An 18,670-nucleotide genomic window follows, 5' to 3' on the forward strand; every position below is an offset into this window, starting at 1 on the left:
GGCCTCTCTCCTTGAACACTTCTAGCTCTTGGCAGCCACTAAGTCCCAAAAGGACCCATCCCAGTTGTAGACAGCTCTGAATGTCAGGAATTTGTTTTTTGTTTTTTTTCTCACATGGAGTCAGACTTTCTCAAAGACTTCCGGCCAATGGCTAGAGGTTCTACCATCTGGGGCCAAATGGAATTAGTCTAATCTTTCTTTCCGTATGACATTCCTTCAGACACTCAGCTGTATTCCCATCTCTGCCAAATTGTCCATTCCTCCATCCCCACCCCTCACCCTCTCTTTCCAGCCTCTTCAATCAAATTCTTGCATGGCATGTTTTCTGCTGCCCTTATCATCTTGGTTGGCCACTTCTGGATGGCACTCCGGCTTTTGTCAACACCCTTCCCAGAATCTGGCCTCCGGAACTGGATATGATTTTCCAGATATGATCTGACTAGGCAAGAATGCATAGGAACCATCCCCCTTTTTTGTTCTGGGTACTAAACATCTCTCAATGAAGCCCAGAATTACATTAATTTTTTTTGGGGGGGGAGGGCCATACCAAACTGTTGAACATTGATCTTGCAGTCCACTAAAACCCCCAGGTATTTTTTTTATACACAAAATATTATCTAGTTACAACTTCCCTAGTTCTAACCACTTTGTCATCCGTGCGTATGTCTTAATGTCCTCCTTTGTATCATGTTTTGTGGAGGTAGAGGCCATAAGAAAATGTCTCATTTCCTTATAATCACACCTCCCACATTCCATCTTTGTTGTTGTTCAGTTGTGTCTGACTCTTCATGACCTCAATTGGGGTTCTCTTAGCAAAGATACTGATTTGACATTTCCTTCTTCAGTTCATTTTACAGATGAGGAAACTGAGGCAAACTGGGTGACGTGACTTGCCCAGGGTCACACAGCTAGTATTTGTCTGAAGTCAGATTTGAACTCAGGTCTTCCTGACCCCTGGCCTGGCACTCTATCCACTGCTACCTACCCTTACTGGTCAGTAGCTATGCCTTCTGCTTCTTTCAATCCCTTACTCTCCACTCTATGGTGTCATGAATAGAGTGCTGATCTTTGAATCAGGAAGAATTGAATTCAAATCCTGACACTTACTAGCTGTGTGACCTTGGGCAAACCATTTAACTTCCCCAGACCTCAGTTTCCTTATCTGTAAAGTGAGGGGGTTGGACAAGTTGAACACTAAGCTTCCTTCCAACTCTCCATGGTCCAGGTGCTTAAGGTAAGGTTATTGGAGAGCACTTGATTTCAAGTCAGGAGATCTAGAAGACATGGGTTTGAATCCAAACCCAGCTCTACCCTCTACCCTCCATGTGACTTGGGGCAAGTCATGAATGACAACCCCCTGGGTCTTAATTTCCTCCTCTGTAAAGTGAGGTGGTCAGATTGATCATCCCTAGAGGCTCTTCCAGCTCTAAAAATTCTGTGACCCTTTGAGCACTCAGTGGGTGCTCAAGAAAGGACTGTTAATCTGACTTGTGAAACAAGACTTTTCACCACCGGGTATAACCAAGGAGGGCTGATATATTTCCCAAAGAGACTTAACTAAGAAGCAGTTTCCTTGGGTATAACCCAAGCAGGGGTGGGACTCAGAAATGGGGCATGGGGAGAGTAGCCTCTAAGATTATTTGCGCTTATTCTTCTATTCTAGGAGACCCAAGAGTGAGTGATGCTTCCTGGGACAACCCAAGATGTGAATTTGGGACAGATGTTACCCAAACCAAAAATACTTCCTGTTAGTTAGGTACTATGTGTGACTGTCCCAAGTCTTATCCTGTTATTCTCCATGCCAACCTAACTCCTTTCCCTCTCCCTACCCCCCACAGTGTAACTTAATCTGGACCACTCAGCAAACCCTGACCTGAGGCTGCCTTTGGTGTGAAAAGCTTCTAGGTAGGTCAGTGTTTGGCTCTGAGTGAGGCTGGGTCATAGGTTATGGACCTATGACTCCTGGATTTCTCTCTGGCTTTTTCTTTCTTAGTTAGAAGGTCCCTTGGGCAGGAGAAGAACAAATAGCAATTACTGACCACTGAAAACAAGTTCACTCTTTACTTGTATTCTTGGCGGCTCTCCCTCTCTCCCTGCTGCTTCTGATTCCCTTCTCTGATTCTCTCCCCAGTCCCAGGCTCCTGGAGCACCCACCCTCATGCCTTCGAATCTGGACAGGGCCCGGAGTGGCCTGAGTGCCCGAAGAGTCCGGAGTGACTTGATGGCCCCAAGCTCAGAGTAGCCCAACCAATTGGCCACCAGGCTGATGATGGAGACCTGATGAAAGAAGCCAAAGAGGGAGGGTTAGCAAGGGGGACAAGCCAGTGGCAAGGGGTATGTGGGGCAGGGGCTATGACCCCATGGCCACCCAAGTAATATTAGCTACTGCATTAGTATCTCCTAAGCCAAGTGAGGACTGACCCTTAATGGACACATTCCTGCTGGTGACACAATTTCAAGGTGTCATTCCTCCCCCCACCCCATGGCTCTACTGGGTCAGGAAACACCTGACACCCCCCTCCCCACCAGTCCTGCCTCCTGGGGAATAGGAGAGAGCAGATGCTTAAGAAAGCAGCATAGGACACAGTACATAGTATGACGTCCCAACTCTGATGTTCTCTTGTTGAGTAACCTTGGACAAGTCACTTGGTTTTTTGAAGCCTTGATTTCTTTCTTTCTTTCTTTTCTTTTTCTTTTTTTTTAGTGAGGCAATTGGGGTTAAATGACTTGCCCAGGGTCACATAGCTAGTAAGTGTCAAGTGTCTGAGGCCAGATTTAAACTCAGGTACTCCTGACTCCAGGGCCAGTGCTCTATCCACTGCACCACCTAGCTGCCCCACCTTGATTTCTTAATCTGTAAAATGGGGGTAAAAATAACCTCCTCTGGGGGCAGCTAGGTGGCTCAGTGGATAGAGCACTGGCCCTGGAGTCAGGAGTACCTGAGTTCAAATCCGGCCTCAGACACTTGACACTTACTAGCTGTGTGACCCTGGGCAAGTCACTTAACCCTCACTGCCCCGCAAAAAAATTTTTAAAAAAATAAATAAAAATAACCTCCCTACCTACTTGATAGAGTTGCCATGAAGATTGAATGTGACAAAATAGGTGAAAAGGCTTTGAAAGGATAAAAAGCTATACAAATATGAGATATTTGCACCATAAATTGCCCACATTCCCACCTCCTTTTCCATTTCTTCCACCCAAACCCTGTCTAATCTCTTCTTTGTCCAGATTCAGTCTCTTTGGGATCTTTCTACCTATCCCTTGGGCAAATACCAGGCTCTGACATCCCCTTACTTTGCTTTTTTGTTTGTTTTGTTGTTGTTGTTGTTGTTTTTTGTGGGGCAATGAGGGTTAAATGACTTGCCCAGGGTCACACAGCTAGTAAGTGTCAAGAGTCTGAGGTCAAATTTGAAGTCAGGTCCTCCTGAATCCACCTAACTGTCCCTCATCCCCTTACTTTGAAAGCTAGGCTACATAGTCTATTAGAATGCAAGCTTTTTGAGGACAGGAAGTGTGTTCATTTTTATCTTGCCTAGGTATAGGGTAGGCACTTAATGAAAGGTCATTGCATAAACTGAAGAGAACAGTCTTGGTTGGGACCCTGGCCTTCAGGTACTCCTACTTCCCTCCCGCTCCACCTTTGAAGGGAGCCGAGTGACATTGATCCCCAGCATGGTGACTCACATCTACAATGAGGAAGTCAAGCCAGCACCAGGCGTTGGTAAAATACACCTTAAAGCCATAAGCCACCCACTTGAGCAGCATCTCCAAGACGAATACATAGGAGAAAACCTTGTCCGCGTACTCCAGGATTGTCCGGATCACCTTCCGTTGCTCAATGTAGATGTCTTCGAATGCCTAGATGGGAGACAGATACCCATGAACACATATGGAGGGAGGGAAAGATGGAGAGATGTGCTTCCAGGAGCAACCTTGGGAGGGATGGAAGAGGGAATTGGTCTCAAGTCTTGGTGTTCAGTTGTTTTTCAGTGATGGCCCACCTTTGGTGACCCCACTTGGGGTTTTCTTGTTGAAGACATTAGAGTGGTCTGGCTTTTCCTTCTCCAGCTCATTTTACAGATGAGGAACTGAGGCAAACATGGTGAAGTGACTTGCTCAGGATCACACAGTTAGTGTCTGAGGCCAGATTTGAACTCAGGAAGATGAGTCTTCCTAACTCCAGGCCCAGCACTCTATCCACTGTGCCACCTAGCTGCTAGCTCTATCCCCTAAATGATATCATCCTTTGACAGAAAACAGTACCCAGCTGGAATTCGACCAAACAGTTAACTGCAGAATGGGATAGTTACAATTATTCAGTCCTCAGCTGAGATGTTATGGACAGGGTTAGGGGCCACCACAGGCAGAGTTACTAAGGTATAGTACCCTAAGACATCTACCCTTTGGAGAAGTTAGAAAGCTCCCCCAAGGGATTAAAAAACCTCCAAACTAAAAACCCCTACTATTCATCTATGTCCAATACAGTCAAATCTCAATGATTATCCTCTCTGTGGATTATGGACAGTAATGCTTTTTTTTTTTTTTTAAAGTGAGGCAATTGGGGTTAAGTGACTTGCCCAGGGTCACACAGCTAGTAAGTGTTAAGTGTCTGAGGCCGGATTTGAACTCAGGTACTCCTGACTCCAGGGCCAGTGCTCTATCCACTGTGCCTCCTAGCTGCCCCAGTAACGCTTTTTAAAAAAAAGATTTTTATTCATATCACTTGGATTTTTCCCATATCTTTCTCTTTTAAAAATTATTTTCACATTTGTTTATTTTATTTTTAAGTTATGAAATAAAAAACATTTCCATAACATCATGTAATAAAAAGGATGATTGCACATGAAACTGCAAATCTATTATGTACAACTTGCTATTCCTTTTAAATATATGATAAAGTTCTTTCTCAAATCTATGTGAGAAAATAATGGGATTTGGCAGATACTCAAAGGCCCACCTGGAGATTAATCTAAACTGATTGAATTAAGTGAGTGTGATTGATTTTGCTGATTAGCCTACTTCAAGTTAATTAGATTATAACCACAGCTGGCTGGCCCTTAAGGAGGTATTGTTCTCAGAAGCTAAGGACTTTGAACTCAACTCTAGACCACCTTCAAGTCCAGTGAACCAATGGATTTGGATGATGCCTATCAATCAGCTTGAAGCAGTGTGTAAGGACCACCTCTATTCCAGATCTATAAAAAGCTTCCATACTCAGTTTGAGAGGAGTTCATGGTTGAAGCAAGCTTGTGGTGGAGGACTTGAGGAAAAACCTGACCAGGCTGGAACTCTAGGCTAGATAGGCCTTTTCTTAACTTTCTGAACTCCACGTGAATACCTGGTATGCTTTAATAAGTGCTTAATGCCCAAAGACTGGTGGTAAAGCTTCTAATTTAAAGCAACCACACATTTAGATTTTAAATAGCACATCTATAAGAATAAGAATCATTCCTGTATCTCTCTCTCTCCCAGAGAGCTTTCCCTCATAACAAAGATTTTTTAACAGAAGAAAATTTAGCAACACTGAAACAACATCTCCCAAAAAAGCTATTTTTAAATTTTAATTCAATTCATCAAACATTTACTAAGCACCCATTCTATATGATTGGTTCTAGTCACCGGAGATATCAAAACAAGAACAAAATGGTATCTATCTTTGAAGCTAATATTTTTTGGGGGGGTGGGGTTGGAGGAGAGGAGAGCTTATAATAGTCACACAGATAAATAAAAAGCAATATAAATAATTCAAGGGGTAGAAATCACTGGCAATGAGGAAGATTAGAAATGTCCTAGAGTAGCAGGTAGCATCTAACTGCACAGAATCCTAATCTGACTTCCCCAAGTGGTCTAGGAAACACAGAAATTGCAGATAAAGCATCACCGACCTGAGTCAAGTAGAATAAAGGCCAACCTATCGTTTTTAAAATAACAAACCCTATAAAGCAAGAGTTCTTACCCTGGGGTCCGTGGGACCCCAAAAAGTCCATTGGATAGATTTCAGGAGGTCTATGACTTCGGATGAGAAAAATATTTGTATAGCTGCATTTCAATGTAATTGATTTCCTTTGGAATCCTCTGTATTTTAATTAATGTATTTTAAAACACTCTGAGGAACAGCTAGGTGCACCTGGCCCTGGATTCAGGAGGACCTGAGTTCAAATCCAGCCTCAGACACTTGGCACTTACTAGCTGTGTGACCCTGGGCAAGTCACTTAACCCTTATTGACCCTCCCAAAAAACCCAACACTCTGAGAAGGGGCTCATAGACTTTGCTAGACTGCCAAAGGGGTCCATAAGATACAAAAAAATGTTTAAAACCCATTCTATATTCCCAGAGCCAAAAGTTATGTTCTTCTTGTTGTCATTTGTCCTTCATTCTTTTTTTTTTTTTTAGTGAGGCAACTGGAGTTAAGTGACTTGCCCAGGGTCACACAGCTAGTAAGTATTAAGTGTCTGAGGCTGGATTTGAACTCAGGTACTCCTGACTCCAAGGCCAGTGCTCTATCTACTGCGCCACCTAGCTGCCCCTTGTCCTTCATTCTTGAAGAGGACCATGACATTGGGAGGTGATGTCATGCCTTGCCCTGAATTGGATTTAAGTGAGGGAGGGCTGTGCAAAGTCACCAACCTCACTCTTTCCTCAGATCCATCTGGATCCAGGGACAAGATATACATCAGGACGACTGGAGATGGCCCCAGATGTTTAAGGCAATTAGGTTAAGTGACTTGCCCAGGGTAACCTAGTTAGTAAGTGTAGTTAGGTGGCATAATGAATAAAGAGCCAGATAGACCTGGGTTCAAATCCCACCTTGGAGATTTATTAGCTGTATGACCCTGGAGAAGTCAAGATCTCTCTGGTACCCAGTTTTCTCATCTGGAAAATGGAGAATAATAGTAGTACTTATCTCCCAGGCTTGTTGTGAGAATCAAATGTGACAACATATGTAAAGTGCTTTTCACACTTCAAAGTGATATATAAATTATGGCTATTGTTATAACATTAAATAATATAATTTATATATTAATATATGTTAATAATAATAAATCAAATAATATAATAATAATAATACATCAAAGAGAAACTAGATCTGAATCATTTAGGATAATTCTTCCTTCTGTTGCTGTCAGTAGCTAAGAGGGACCTTGGTTTGAGCAGTGTAGACATAGTGTCTTCTCCTTTGGCTGGGCCCCAGAAAGGAACCCAAGGAAGATGGTGGAGGAAGGACTGGGACAGTAGATGACACTCACCAATGCCCCACTGCTGAGTAGGATCATGAACACAATGAATGTCTCAAACCAATTGTGTTCCACCATCTTGAAGCAGGTCTTTCGAAGGTTCCACCATATTTTCCCCCGATCCGAGGTGATGTCAACATAGAGGAAAGGGAATCTCTTTACACAGGCTACGAAGAAAGAAGGGTTACTAGGAGGAGAGAGAGAATTGCTACACAATAGGGGCCTGTCACAAATCCTACGCAAGAATCAGATCCCTTCCTTCATCATATGCCCCACTTCCCCTCATTCGCATTCATACTCATGGAACTTCAAAGGGAGCCTCTTCCCATCTCAACTAAAAGGAATATGACCTCTGTATTTCTCTCTGTCCCCTAGTCTCCCCACTGAACTTCCTAATCCCTTCACTCCACCCCCAACTTGCTCCATCTTTCATGAACCAAGGCTCAGGGAAGGAGAAAGATGCATGTCAGTGTCTCCTGTCTCCATGGGAAACTCTGGCTTCTTTCCACTGACATGTGCTTTAATAACCACCAAACTGGGCAGGAGAAGAATTCAGTTTTGCCAGGCTGGGTTTAAATTAGTTCTAAGAAAGGACTTGGAAGGAGACCCACGGTGAGTCAGTATTTAGACTGGGTGACTAGAAGAGAAGGCAAAATATTTCCCTTTGGATTCCTAGGTACCTCTTGGGGACCCTCTTGGGCATGGGTTGAGGACCTGGGGGTTGGTAGAGGGCCCCCTCCTTCGTCACGGCTCTCAACAAAAGACTTCCAATGTTGGCCATGGCAAGGGTGCTGTCTTGGATGAAAGAGGAGGTAGGGGTGGCCTTGGCCCCCAGGGGCCCAGGGCTTCTCACCCTCAGTGAAACACTCCTCAGGAAGCTCTCCTTCAGGGTTCTCCTCTTCCTGGGGCTGCTCTTCTTCCTCAGGTGGTTTGTAGTCAGCCGTACTGCATACCGACGAGTTCCCATCATACTTTGGGGGTGGTGGCTTCTGCAGGGGACCAGATAGACCCAGTGACCCCCCAGCTCCTTGGACCCCATGAGGGATCTGGAGCCAGGAAGGGCTGGGGGCAAGGCTGGAGTTGGGGAGAGTGGAATGGAAGGGAGGGGATGGATGAAAACTGCCTGAAGTAGTGGAGAGTGTTAGACTTGGAGTTGGGAAGACCTGGGTTCAAATCCTACCTCCAACACTTCTGTGTAACCCTGGGCAAGTCACCTAATCTCTCTAGACCTCAGTTTCCTCATCTGTAAAATAAAGGGGTTGGGCTAGATAACAGCTTTCTTGCATTAATATAGCACTTTCACATTTGATCCTCGTAACAACCCGGTGAGGTAACTGCTATTTTTATCCTCAAATTACAGACTAGGAAACTTTGGCTGAGAGAGGTTAAATAGTTTGCTTAGGGGCATCCAGGATGGAAAGGAACCAAACATTTATCAAAAACCTACTATGTGTCAGGCACTGTATATATAGCTCATTTTATTCTCACAACAACCCCGGAAGGTAGGTGCTTTTATGGTCCTCTTTTTACAATTGAGGAAACTGAGAAAGACAGAGGTTAAGTGATTTGTCCAGGGTCACATAGCTCGTAAGTAAGCCTAGATTTGAACTCAATGCTTCCTGACTTCTGGCCCAGCACTCTAACCACTGTTGAACCTCCAAGGTCCCTTTTTAGCTCTCACTCTATTATGGTATGAGGAAGGAACTGGAAGTGGAAGGAAGTTAAGGAGGCAGATCAATGAAATGTATGTGTGTATGTGTGTGTGTGGGGGGGGGTTGCTGTTCTAAGGATTGGGGAAGAAGGATGGGGAGAAGGAATTATTGATGAGTTAAGAGAGTTACTATTGAGAAATTAAGGGAATTGGGGGGATGGGCCAGTGAGAAGGAAGTCCAGAGGTAGCCAGTGGCAGGGTTGTTTAGTGAGCAGATAGGGACACATCAAGGGGGTCCCAAGTCAGGGGAAGATGAGAGACTAGGAGGAGTCAGGTGCTCCACAGACATAAGATTCAGCCATTCTTCCAGCCCAAGATCTATACCTTAGGCTCTGTTCCACAAAATGTATCCAAGCAGGATGGAAAATATCTCTGAGCCCATGGCCTCAAGTTTAAACCCAATAGGAATTTGATCCCTGGGGCGAGAGGTGGGGGGTGGGGAACCTCTGAAGCAGTTTCTATTTCCTTCCTGGACTAGGACAGACTCTGATGTTTTTCAGAGTCACATTACCAAATCCTCCCTAGCCCCAGCTCCTCATCCTCAGAGCTCCTGGGGCCTTCTGTCTTTGAGTGTCCAGAGAAGGTTATCCCTGAAAAAAAATATAGACCATCAACAAGAGAAAGAAAGTCTTCAGGGAGAGCAGAGAGGTCAAAGGTTTTGAACTCTGGGCCCAGGGACCCGGTGCTTAGCATGGAGCCTGGCACTCAATCGATGTGTACTCCCTGATCTTCATGCAAAGGCTGCTTTACCTGACTGTGGGGAAGTCACTTCTCTAAATCTCAGTTTCCTCACCTGTAAAATGGGGGCAAAAATGTGTGGAAGGACTTTTCTCACAGTGCCACGGGGGAGATCAAATGAGAATGTATGCAAAGCAGGGGCAGCTAGGTAGCACAGTGGATAAAGCACCTGCCCTGGATTCTGGAGGACCTGAGTTCAAATCCAGCCTCAGACACTTGACACTTACTAGTTGTGTGACCCTGGGCAAGTCACTTAACCCTCATTGTTCCAACCAAAAAAAATGTATGCAAAGCAATTTGCAAATTTTAACGTGCCATATAAATGCCAACTATATAAATGATCAGCATCGCTGACTAGCCCAGCAGGAATTTGGCCTTCAGAGGATTCGGATTGCATTTCTGGGAACTTTTAGAACAAAGGTCATATATAGGTCCAACCTCACCCCCACTTTTCAGTATATTTCCTCTATTTTTGCTTTTCTTTGTATTTCCAGAGCTTAGCACAGTGCATAGCATATAGTAGGTTGCTGAGACTCAATAGAGATTTTCCAGCTCCCTTAGGAAGGTCAACCCTGGCTTGAACTGTCTTCCCTTCATCCCTACAGATAAGGTCAGCAAGGATAAAAAGAATAATAATTGATATTTTTATAGAACTTAATAAAAATTGTCTCATTTGGTCTCACCAAGAGGCAGCTGGGAGGTGCTGGACTTGGAGTCAGGAAGACCTGAGTTCAGATCTAGCCTCAGACACTTACTGTGTGACCCTGAGCAAGTCACTTAACCTCAGTACACCTCAGTATAACCCTCAACTATAAAATGGAGATAGTAATAGCACCTACTTCCCAGAGTTGTTGTGAAGTTCAAATAGATAGTATTTGTAAATTGCTTTGCATGGTGCTTAGCACACAGTAAGTGCTTAATAAATGTTTCCTTCCTTCACAACAGCCCTGTCTGTTAAGTAGTACTATAGGCATTTATTTTAAAGATGAGGAACCTGAGGCTCAGAAGGGTAAGTGACTTAATTATGGTCACACAACTAGTTTGTATCAGAGCTAGGCTTCAAACCTAGGTCCTTCCTTATTCTACTCCAATGCTCTATACACAGTCCCACAATACCTAAATGATTTGCCAAAGGTCAGACAACATGAGAGGGGATGGTTCATATTGAGCCAAAGTATGAATTTCTAGCATCTCATAGAACCAGAGGTATGGTGTGATGTGGGACAAACAACCAGAGTAGGCATTTTCTTTTCTTTTTCTTTGGTGAGGCAGTCAGGGTTAAGTGACTTTCCCAGGGTCACACAGCTAGTAAGTGTCCAGTGTCTGAGGCTGGATTTGAACTCAGGTCCTCATGACTTCAGGACCAGTGCTCTATCCACTGTACCGCCCACCTGCCCTTAGACTAGGCCATTTCATAAGTTGTCCCCCATTGCCTGGAATTCCCTCCTTACCTCCATTTTTTGGCTTCCCCAGTTTCCTTCAGGTATCAGCTAAAAACCCCTCTTGCAAGAATCCCTTTTAATGCTAGTATCTTTTGTCTGTTGTTATTTCTAATTTATCCTGCATATTTCTTGTCTGTATATAGTTGTTTGCATGTTGTCTCCCCCATTAGACTACAAGATCCTCGAAGGCAAAGACTAGTTTTTGCCTTTCTTTACATTCCCAGAGTTCAGCAGCACATCATAGGTACTCAGCAAATGCTTCTTGATTTGACCTGACCAGGCTCCCCTGGATAAAGGAGAATGGGATCATATAGATATCCCAGCCAATGGTTTTCCTGGAATAAGTTTCCCCAGAGACATAGTCCTCTTTCTGTTTTCAATTCTTTTAAAATTTTTTTTGCAGGGCAATGAGGGTTAAGTGACTTGCCCAGGATCACACAGCTAGTAAGTGACAAATGTCTGAGGCTGGATTTGAACTCAGGTACTCCTGAATCCAGGGCTGGTGCTTTATCCACTGCACCAACCTAGCCACCCCTCTGTTTCCAATTCTAAGGCTTCTCCCTAGTTCCTTGAACTCTTACCCCAAATCTTAGGGACTTAGGGAGGACCCTTGCTGTAGTACAGGGGTCCATTTCTGATTATTGAGGAACATGGATGGGGGGAAAATCAAATCTTTTCACTAACCCCTAACTGAAATTTGTCATTTCCTCCAATTATTTTAAAAAATATTATTCTGAAAAGGGATCCACCCAACTGATGAAGGGGTTTATGACCTTTCCCCCGCCAAAAAAAAAAAAAAAGAAAAAAAAAGATGAAGACTCTCTGGCCTAGTGGCTCAGCACCCCAGAGAGTGAGTTGTTGTTGATGAGTCGCGTCCGACTCTTCATGACCCCGTTTGGGGTTTTCTTGGAAAAAGATACTGGAATGGTTGGCCATAGTCCACACTAATAACCCCATCTAGATACTGTGATCTGGCCCAACAGCACCATCTGCTGGGGAGCTGTTTCAAGCTTGCAAAACTTATACCTGAGAGATATAGACACTGAGTTGGTGATAGATCTTGTATGTATGTGTGTGGTTGAGGGGTGGGGGCGTGAGGGGCTGAACATACCGTGGGGAAAAGCATAGAGGGACTCAGAGATAGATACACAGAAAGTTAGTGAGGAAAAGAACTCAGTGCTCTAAGGGAATCTAGTCCCCTTTATAAAGACAAAGGTTTTGACAGATCCAGAAAGTCTTAATGATGACTGCAGGGCTGGGGTGAGGAGGGACAGACAGACTCAAAGGAAGAAAAGTTGGAGTAGAGGAAGGTTGGGGTGGGTGTCATGGTGTGGATCTGGGTTCAGGCACTTAAAAAAGTGAGGACTAGTTATTTTAAGATTGTTAGGAAAATTTAAGTAAACCTTAAAAAGGTGTTTTTGGGGGGGGGGTGTGGAGGCAATCAGGATTAAGTGACTTGTCCAAGGATTTTAACTTAGGTCCTCCCGACTTCAGGGCAGATGCTCTATTCACTGTGCCACCTAGCTGCCCCCCAAATCTTAAAAAAAAAAAGCCATATAAATTTGCCTTTATTTTAATTTGTTTGCTCCTATGGATCTACAGGGTTTCTACCATGTGGGAAACTCTTGATTTGAAAATTCCCTTTACTAGTAGAGATTTAAGAACCCAGAAAGAGGCATGCTTGTAATCCCTGATCCTGGGGAGGACAGAGCAGTGGGAGTTCTGAGTTTCTGGGTATTAAACCTGGCACCAATATGGTGAGTCCCTGAGAGCATAGCTGGGGATGGATAGTCAGATTGGCCCAGGTCAACAACCAGAGAACGTTGAAGCACCCCTGTCAATCAGGAGTGAGACTGGGCTGTGAGTGGCCATCATACTCCCAGCCTGATAGAAAACAAACAAACAAAAACTTTATAGATTTAGAGATTTGTTTGGGGACACTGAGAGCTTGAGTGATTTCTGCAGGATGTTTCAGAAGCAGAATTTGAACTCAAGTCTTCCTGATTCCAAAATCTGCCCTCTATCTATGATGCTAATGCTGCCTTTCTGAGTAGCTATTCATATTGCGATTATCTAATCAAAAAGGCTGTAAACTAAAAGGGATGGAGAAGACTGTCTATTTATATCTCCCAAGTTCAATGCCATAGAGAATAGCTATGATGTAGGAAGAAGGAAAGAGGGCAATGGAACAAACATTTCTCTAGTGCCTACTATGTGCCAAGCACTGTGTTAAGCACTTTTTTCTTTTACAAATATTATCTCATTTGATTTTCACAACAACCTTGTGAGGTAGGTGCTACTATTATTTCCATTTTATAGTTGAGGAAATGGAGACCAACAGAGATTCAATGATTTGCTCACAGTCTCACAGCTAGTAAACATCTGGAGCTGGATTTGAATTCAGGTCTCCCAGCATTCTACCCACGATGCTATCTAGCGATCTCAGATAAGAATAGTGGTTAAGACACCCAGAGATTCCTAAGATGAAATCCAAGAAAGGAGCTAGGAATAAAACCCTTGGCCTCAAATGGCTAAAGGTTAGACAACAAGCAAGATGAGTGAGGGGTTCTAACACAAAAAAGCAAATTTGACCTCTTAGGCGTATGGTGGGACACAACCCATGACTGGTATATGGATCTGGATGAGTTCACCAGAGGTGGGATAGCATCGTATATTAAGGTTTCCTTGCAGGAGGAAATTCAGGAATTAGGGGAAAACTTGGTGGATAATGTTTGGGTGAAAGTTAATGGTGGAAAAGTAGAAATGATCTTTGGATTAGAAGAATAAAGTAAGGGGGCAGCTAGGTGGTGCAGTGGATAATGCACTAGCCCTGGATTCAGGAGGACCTGAGTTAAAATCTGGCCTCAGACACTTGACACTAGCTGTGTGACCTTGGGCAAGTCACTTAACCCTTATTGCCTGGTGCCCCCCCCCCAAAAGAAGAATGAATTAGAAGAGTTTTTGGAGTAGTAGAAATGATCATTGGATTATACTATAGACCGCTTGTATAGGAGGAGGACATAGATGAGGAGTTTGGGAAACAGATCAGAAGCCTAAAACAGATGGGGCACTTAAAGGGGGACGTCAACTATCCCAGCATCTATTTAACTCTCTCTCTCTCTCTCTCTCTCTCTCTCTCTCTCTCTCTCTCTCTCTCTCTCTCTCTCTCTCTCTCTCCCCCTCCCTCCTTCCCTCTGTGTGTGTATCTTTGTGTCTTTTTCTGTCTCTCTCCCCCCAAACCAGAGCAGCTAATAATTTCCCAACTTGCTTTAGTAACATTTTCATCTTTCAAAAGGTTGAGAAACTAACAAGGGGAAATTCTATTTTGGATTTGATTCTCACTAATAGTGAAGGAACTGGTCACTATGGTAGAAATGGTGGGAATTCTAGAGGGAAGTTAGTACTCCTTCTTAGAGCCTGTGATTGAGGAGAGAAAACCCAGACATAATCCTAAATAAACCTTAGATTTGGGGAAATCAGATTTCAAAGGATTCAGAAGAAGGCTAGGTAGGATTGCATGGGTTAACTTTCTTTTGAGGAATTCAGTTCAGGAGAGATTGGATATACTCAAGAATGAAATCCTGAAGACATAAAAGGGAAACAATTCCAGTGAGGAGGAAAAATAGGATTTGTCTGAAGGTAATTATGAGGGTGGGGCAGTGGATAGGGGACTGGCCCTGTAGTCAAGATTGTCTTTGTCGCTTCAAATAAAGCCTCATATACTTACTAGCTGTGTGACCCTGAGCAAGTCACTTAACCTTGTTTGCCTCAGTTTCCTCAGCTGTAAAATAAGCTGGAGAGTGAAATGTCAAACCACTCTAGTTATCTTTGCCAAGAAGACCCCAGAAAGGGTCATGAAGAGTTGAAGACAACTGAAGAATATCAAATTATGAGACACATAAGGAATTTACCATTCAATTTAGATTTTTAAAAAATTCACAGAAGATGGAAGCAAGTCCAAGTAATGAGGGATTAATACAAGAATGTGTCAAAATCCTATAAAAATATTGTCCAGAGAGTGAAAGTTTGTTTGTTTGTTTTTACGAGGCTATGGGGGGTTAAGTGACTTGCCCAGGGTCACACAGCCAGTAAGTGTCAAGTGTCAGAGGCCGGATTTGAACTCAGGTACTCCTGAATCCAGGGCTGGTGCTTTATCCACTGCACCACCTAGAGAGTGAAAGTTTAGAATGAGCTGAGACTGATTAGGAAAGCTAAGGACAATGATACTTTTTTTTATTAAAACTAAGTTGGGAGAAAAAGGATGATCAAAAGAAGATATAGGACCTTGGGGTACATGAAATAGGATAGTGATAACTGACAATGGAAAGAAGGCAGAGTTGTTTAGTTATTTTGCTTCTGTTTTCTCTTGCCAAGGGGAATAACCTTTGCCCTGGAAATGCAAATGGGACAAAAATAGGTAGGGATAAATGGGGACAAATGAAAAAAGTCTCAACACTTAAGTACCAAAAAAAGTCAACTTCACAAGTACAAGATAGGGGAGGCATGGTTACATACAGCAACTTGCTTGAAAAAGATCTGAGTGTCTCAGTTGACTGAAAGCTCAGTATGAGTCAGCAGTGTTATGTGACAAGCTAAAAACTAACGTGAAAAGAAAAAAGAAAGTATATAAGTATATAGATTGTTATTGTAATGTCACTGAGTGATTACTGTTCATAAACCCAGTGCATTAATAGGTAGAAGAAAGTATTAATAAATATAATTTTAAAAATATTTTGAGTTCAAAGGTATTTAAAAACGAAAACAAAACAAAACAAAATCCTAATGTGAACTCAGGAAAAGAAGGAGATAGTCCCACAATACTCTGGCTCCATCAGACCTCATCTTGAGTATTACATTCATTTCTGGGTACCATAGTTTAGGAATTACATTGAACAATATGGAGACTATCCTGAGCATGTGAGTTTCTGGTTAAGGAAATAGGCATGTTGGCTGGGGGGTAGGGGGGTGGGGGGTTCTGAGACAAGAGAGCTGTTTACAAGTATTTGCATATTAATCATGTGTTAGAGGAAGAGGGATTACATTCATTCCCTTTGGCCCTAGAGGGTAGAACCAACATCAAGAGGTGGAATCTGCCAAGAGGGAAATTTAGGTTCAATATCAGAGAAAACTTCCTCCTTTGAGAGGTGGTGGGTTCCCCCTCCTTGGAAGTCTTCAAGAAAAGTCTCTGGGGGACTTTGGAATGTATATTATAAAGGGGATTCCTTTGCGTCTGACTGAGGTCTCTTTCAACTCAAATTCCATGATTCTGTGATTGTTAAGGAGACAGAGGTGGGGTAGGGTGGAGTGCTCACCTTGATTTCTTCAGCCTCAGAAAATGTGTCTGTTTCCTCTTCTGTGGGCATCTCCAGGTCAGACTCCTCGGAAGCAATGGGCACCTGCACCGTCAAGTATGGGTTATTAATAAAATTCATGTGGTCAAGTTCGATACTAGTTGGTGAGCATTCCACCACACCAATGTGGTTCAGGATGTGATTGTCCTTCTTTAAGTCTTCCTCTTCCTGTTGCTGCTGTTGCTCCTTCTTTTCTTCTTCTCCACCTTCCCCCTCCTCGGCCTTCTCAGTTGCCTGCTTCATGTCCCCAGGAGCCAGGATCTGACCATGTAAGAGGGCCACGATGAAAGCTTTGGCATAATCAATACCCCAGCTGATGCGACCAATGGCAATCTGAAGGTTGTTCATCTCCCCATCGTCGTCAGAGGCTGCCAGGCTGTCGGCACTGAAGGAGCTCAGGAGCAGGGCAAGGAATAGGTTCAGGACCTGGAGGGAAGGAGAGACCATGGCTGAGCTCATCCAGGACCAGTTTATGCCCTCTAGCAGGGGCCCTACCATCCCTTGGCAATTCTGTGCCCCCTCCACATTTGCATCCAAGATAGGGAAAGACTGGCAGAACCTATATCCACCTCCCAAACCAGGGAACAGGGACTGATGAGTAGTCACATTATTATTATTTTGTGGGGCAATGAGGGTTGAGTGACTTGCCCAGGGTCACACAGCTAATAAGTCTCAAGTGTCTGAGGCCAGATTTGAACTCAGGTCCTCCTGAATCCAGGGCTGGTGCTTTATCCACTGTGCCACCTAGCTGCCCCAGAGCAGTCACTTTAGACAGTAGGTCACCCAGGACCTGTCTAGGAAGAGACTAACCAGACATTTTTCCAGGTTGGGCTTACAGAAAGGAACTTGACAGGCAAGGTGTTGTGTGGATAAGGGTACAATACATCATGGAAACATGATGATGGGGAGAGGGACTCCGTCCCTCCCTTGTTTTGAGGATTCTGGATCCATCAACCTCTTCAGCATCTTTAACAGGCCCACCTCCAGTTAATTCTTTTTTTCCCCCTTCTTTAAACATATATGAGAGGGGCAGCTAGATGGCGCAGTGGATAGAGCACCGGCCCTGGAGTCAGGAGTACCTGAGTTCAAATCTGGCCTCAGACACTTAACATTTACTAGCTGTGTGACCCTGGGCAAGTCACTTAACCCCAATTGCCTCACTAAAAAACAAAACAAAACAAAACAAAACCAACATATATGAGAGAGGGAGGATCATATAATAAATGGAAAACTAGAACTGGAATCAGGAAAACTGAGTATTTCCAAGCTGTGTTACCATGGCAATTCTCTAAGACTATAAGTTACAAAAAATTCGAGAGTTCCCACTGGCATTGGAGGTGGAACATTCCACATCGACACCACCAGAAATCCTTGATATATCAACATACATTTCCCTTATATTACTAGTATGAGTAAGTAGTAGCAGTGCTTTCTTTGTTCAGTCCTTTCAATCATGTCCGACTCTTCGTGAGCCCATTTGGGCTTTCCTTTTCTTTTTCTTTTTTGTTTTTTGTTTTTGTTTTTTGGATGAGGTAATTGGGGTTAAGTGACTTGCCCAGGGTCACACAGCTAGTAAGTGTTAAGTGTCTGAGGCCGGATTTGAACTCAGGTACTCCTGACTCCAGGGCTGGTGCTCTATCCACTGCGCCACCTAGCTGCCCCCATTTGGGCTTTCTTGACAAAAATCCTAGAGCAGTTTACCATTTCCTTCTCCAGCTCGTTTTATAGATGAGGAAACTGAGGGAGACAGGGTTAAGTGGCTTGCCCAGGGTGACATAGCTAAGTGTCTGAAGCCAGATTTGAACTCAGGAAGATGAGTCTTCCTTGCTCCAGGCCCAACACTATCTAATGTGCACTTAGCTGCCTCAGTAAGTAGTGCTAGTCATCCACAAGTCTATTAAGTTTTGTAAAGCGTTTTCCTCATACCTATCCTGTGAGGAAAGGAATGATAATAAAAGCCAGTTTTTCCATAGCACTTGAAGGTTTGCAAAGTGCATTACAAAATTTTCCTCATTTTGTCCTTATAAGGACTGTGGTGGGTAGATGCTACTATTCTCCTTATTTTATAGATGAGGAAACTAAGGCATCCAAGAGGGTTTTAGAGACTTTTTCAGGGCCACATAGCTACTAAGTGTCTGAGATGGGATTTGAACTCTGGTCTTTCGTACTCAGGTTACATCTACTGAGCC

General features: G+C 43.7%; 1 protein-coding gene across 4 annotated transcripts in view; it reads right to left on the reverse strand.

Moving 5' to 3' along the window:
* SCN4A (sodium voltage-gated channel alpha subunit 4) overlaps positions 1-18,670 on the reverse strand; it is a 100,487-nt gene that overhangs the window by 12,943 nt on the left and 68,874 nt on the right. For all 4 annotated transcript variants that reach the window (XM_044004189.1, XM_044004188.1, XM_044004190.1 and 1 more), the window contains exons 17-21: positions 16,443-16,907; positions 8,093-8,228; positions 7,252-7,406; positions 3,688-3,861; positions 2,155-2,277 (exon numbers count right to left, since the gene is read on the reverse strand). In XM_044004189.1, the coding sequence (XP_043860124.1) occupies positions 2,155-2,277; positions 3,688-3,861; positions 7,252-7,406; positions 8,093-8,228; positions 16,443-16,907 (1,053 nt within the window). The remainder of the gene's footprint in view (positions 1-2,154; positions 2,278-3,687; positions 3,862-7,251; positions 7,407-8,092; positions 8,229-16,442; positions 16,908-18,670) is intronic.

This window comes from Dromiciops gliroides, chromosome 4 (genome assembly GCF_019393635.1).
Source record: "Dromiciops gliroides isolate mDroGli1 chromosome 4, mDroGli1.pri, whole genome shotgun sequence".
NCBI classification, from domain to species: domain Eukaryota; kingdom Metazoa; phylum Chordata; class Mammalia; order Microbiotheria; family Microbiotheriidae; genus Dromiciops; species Dromiciops gliroides.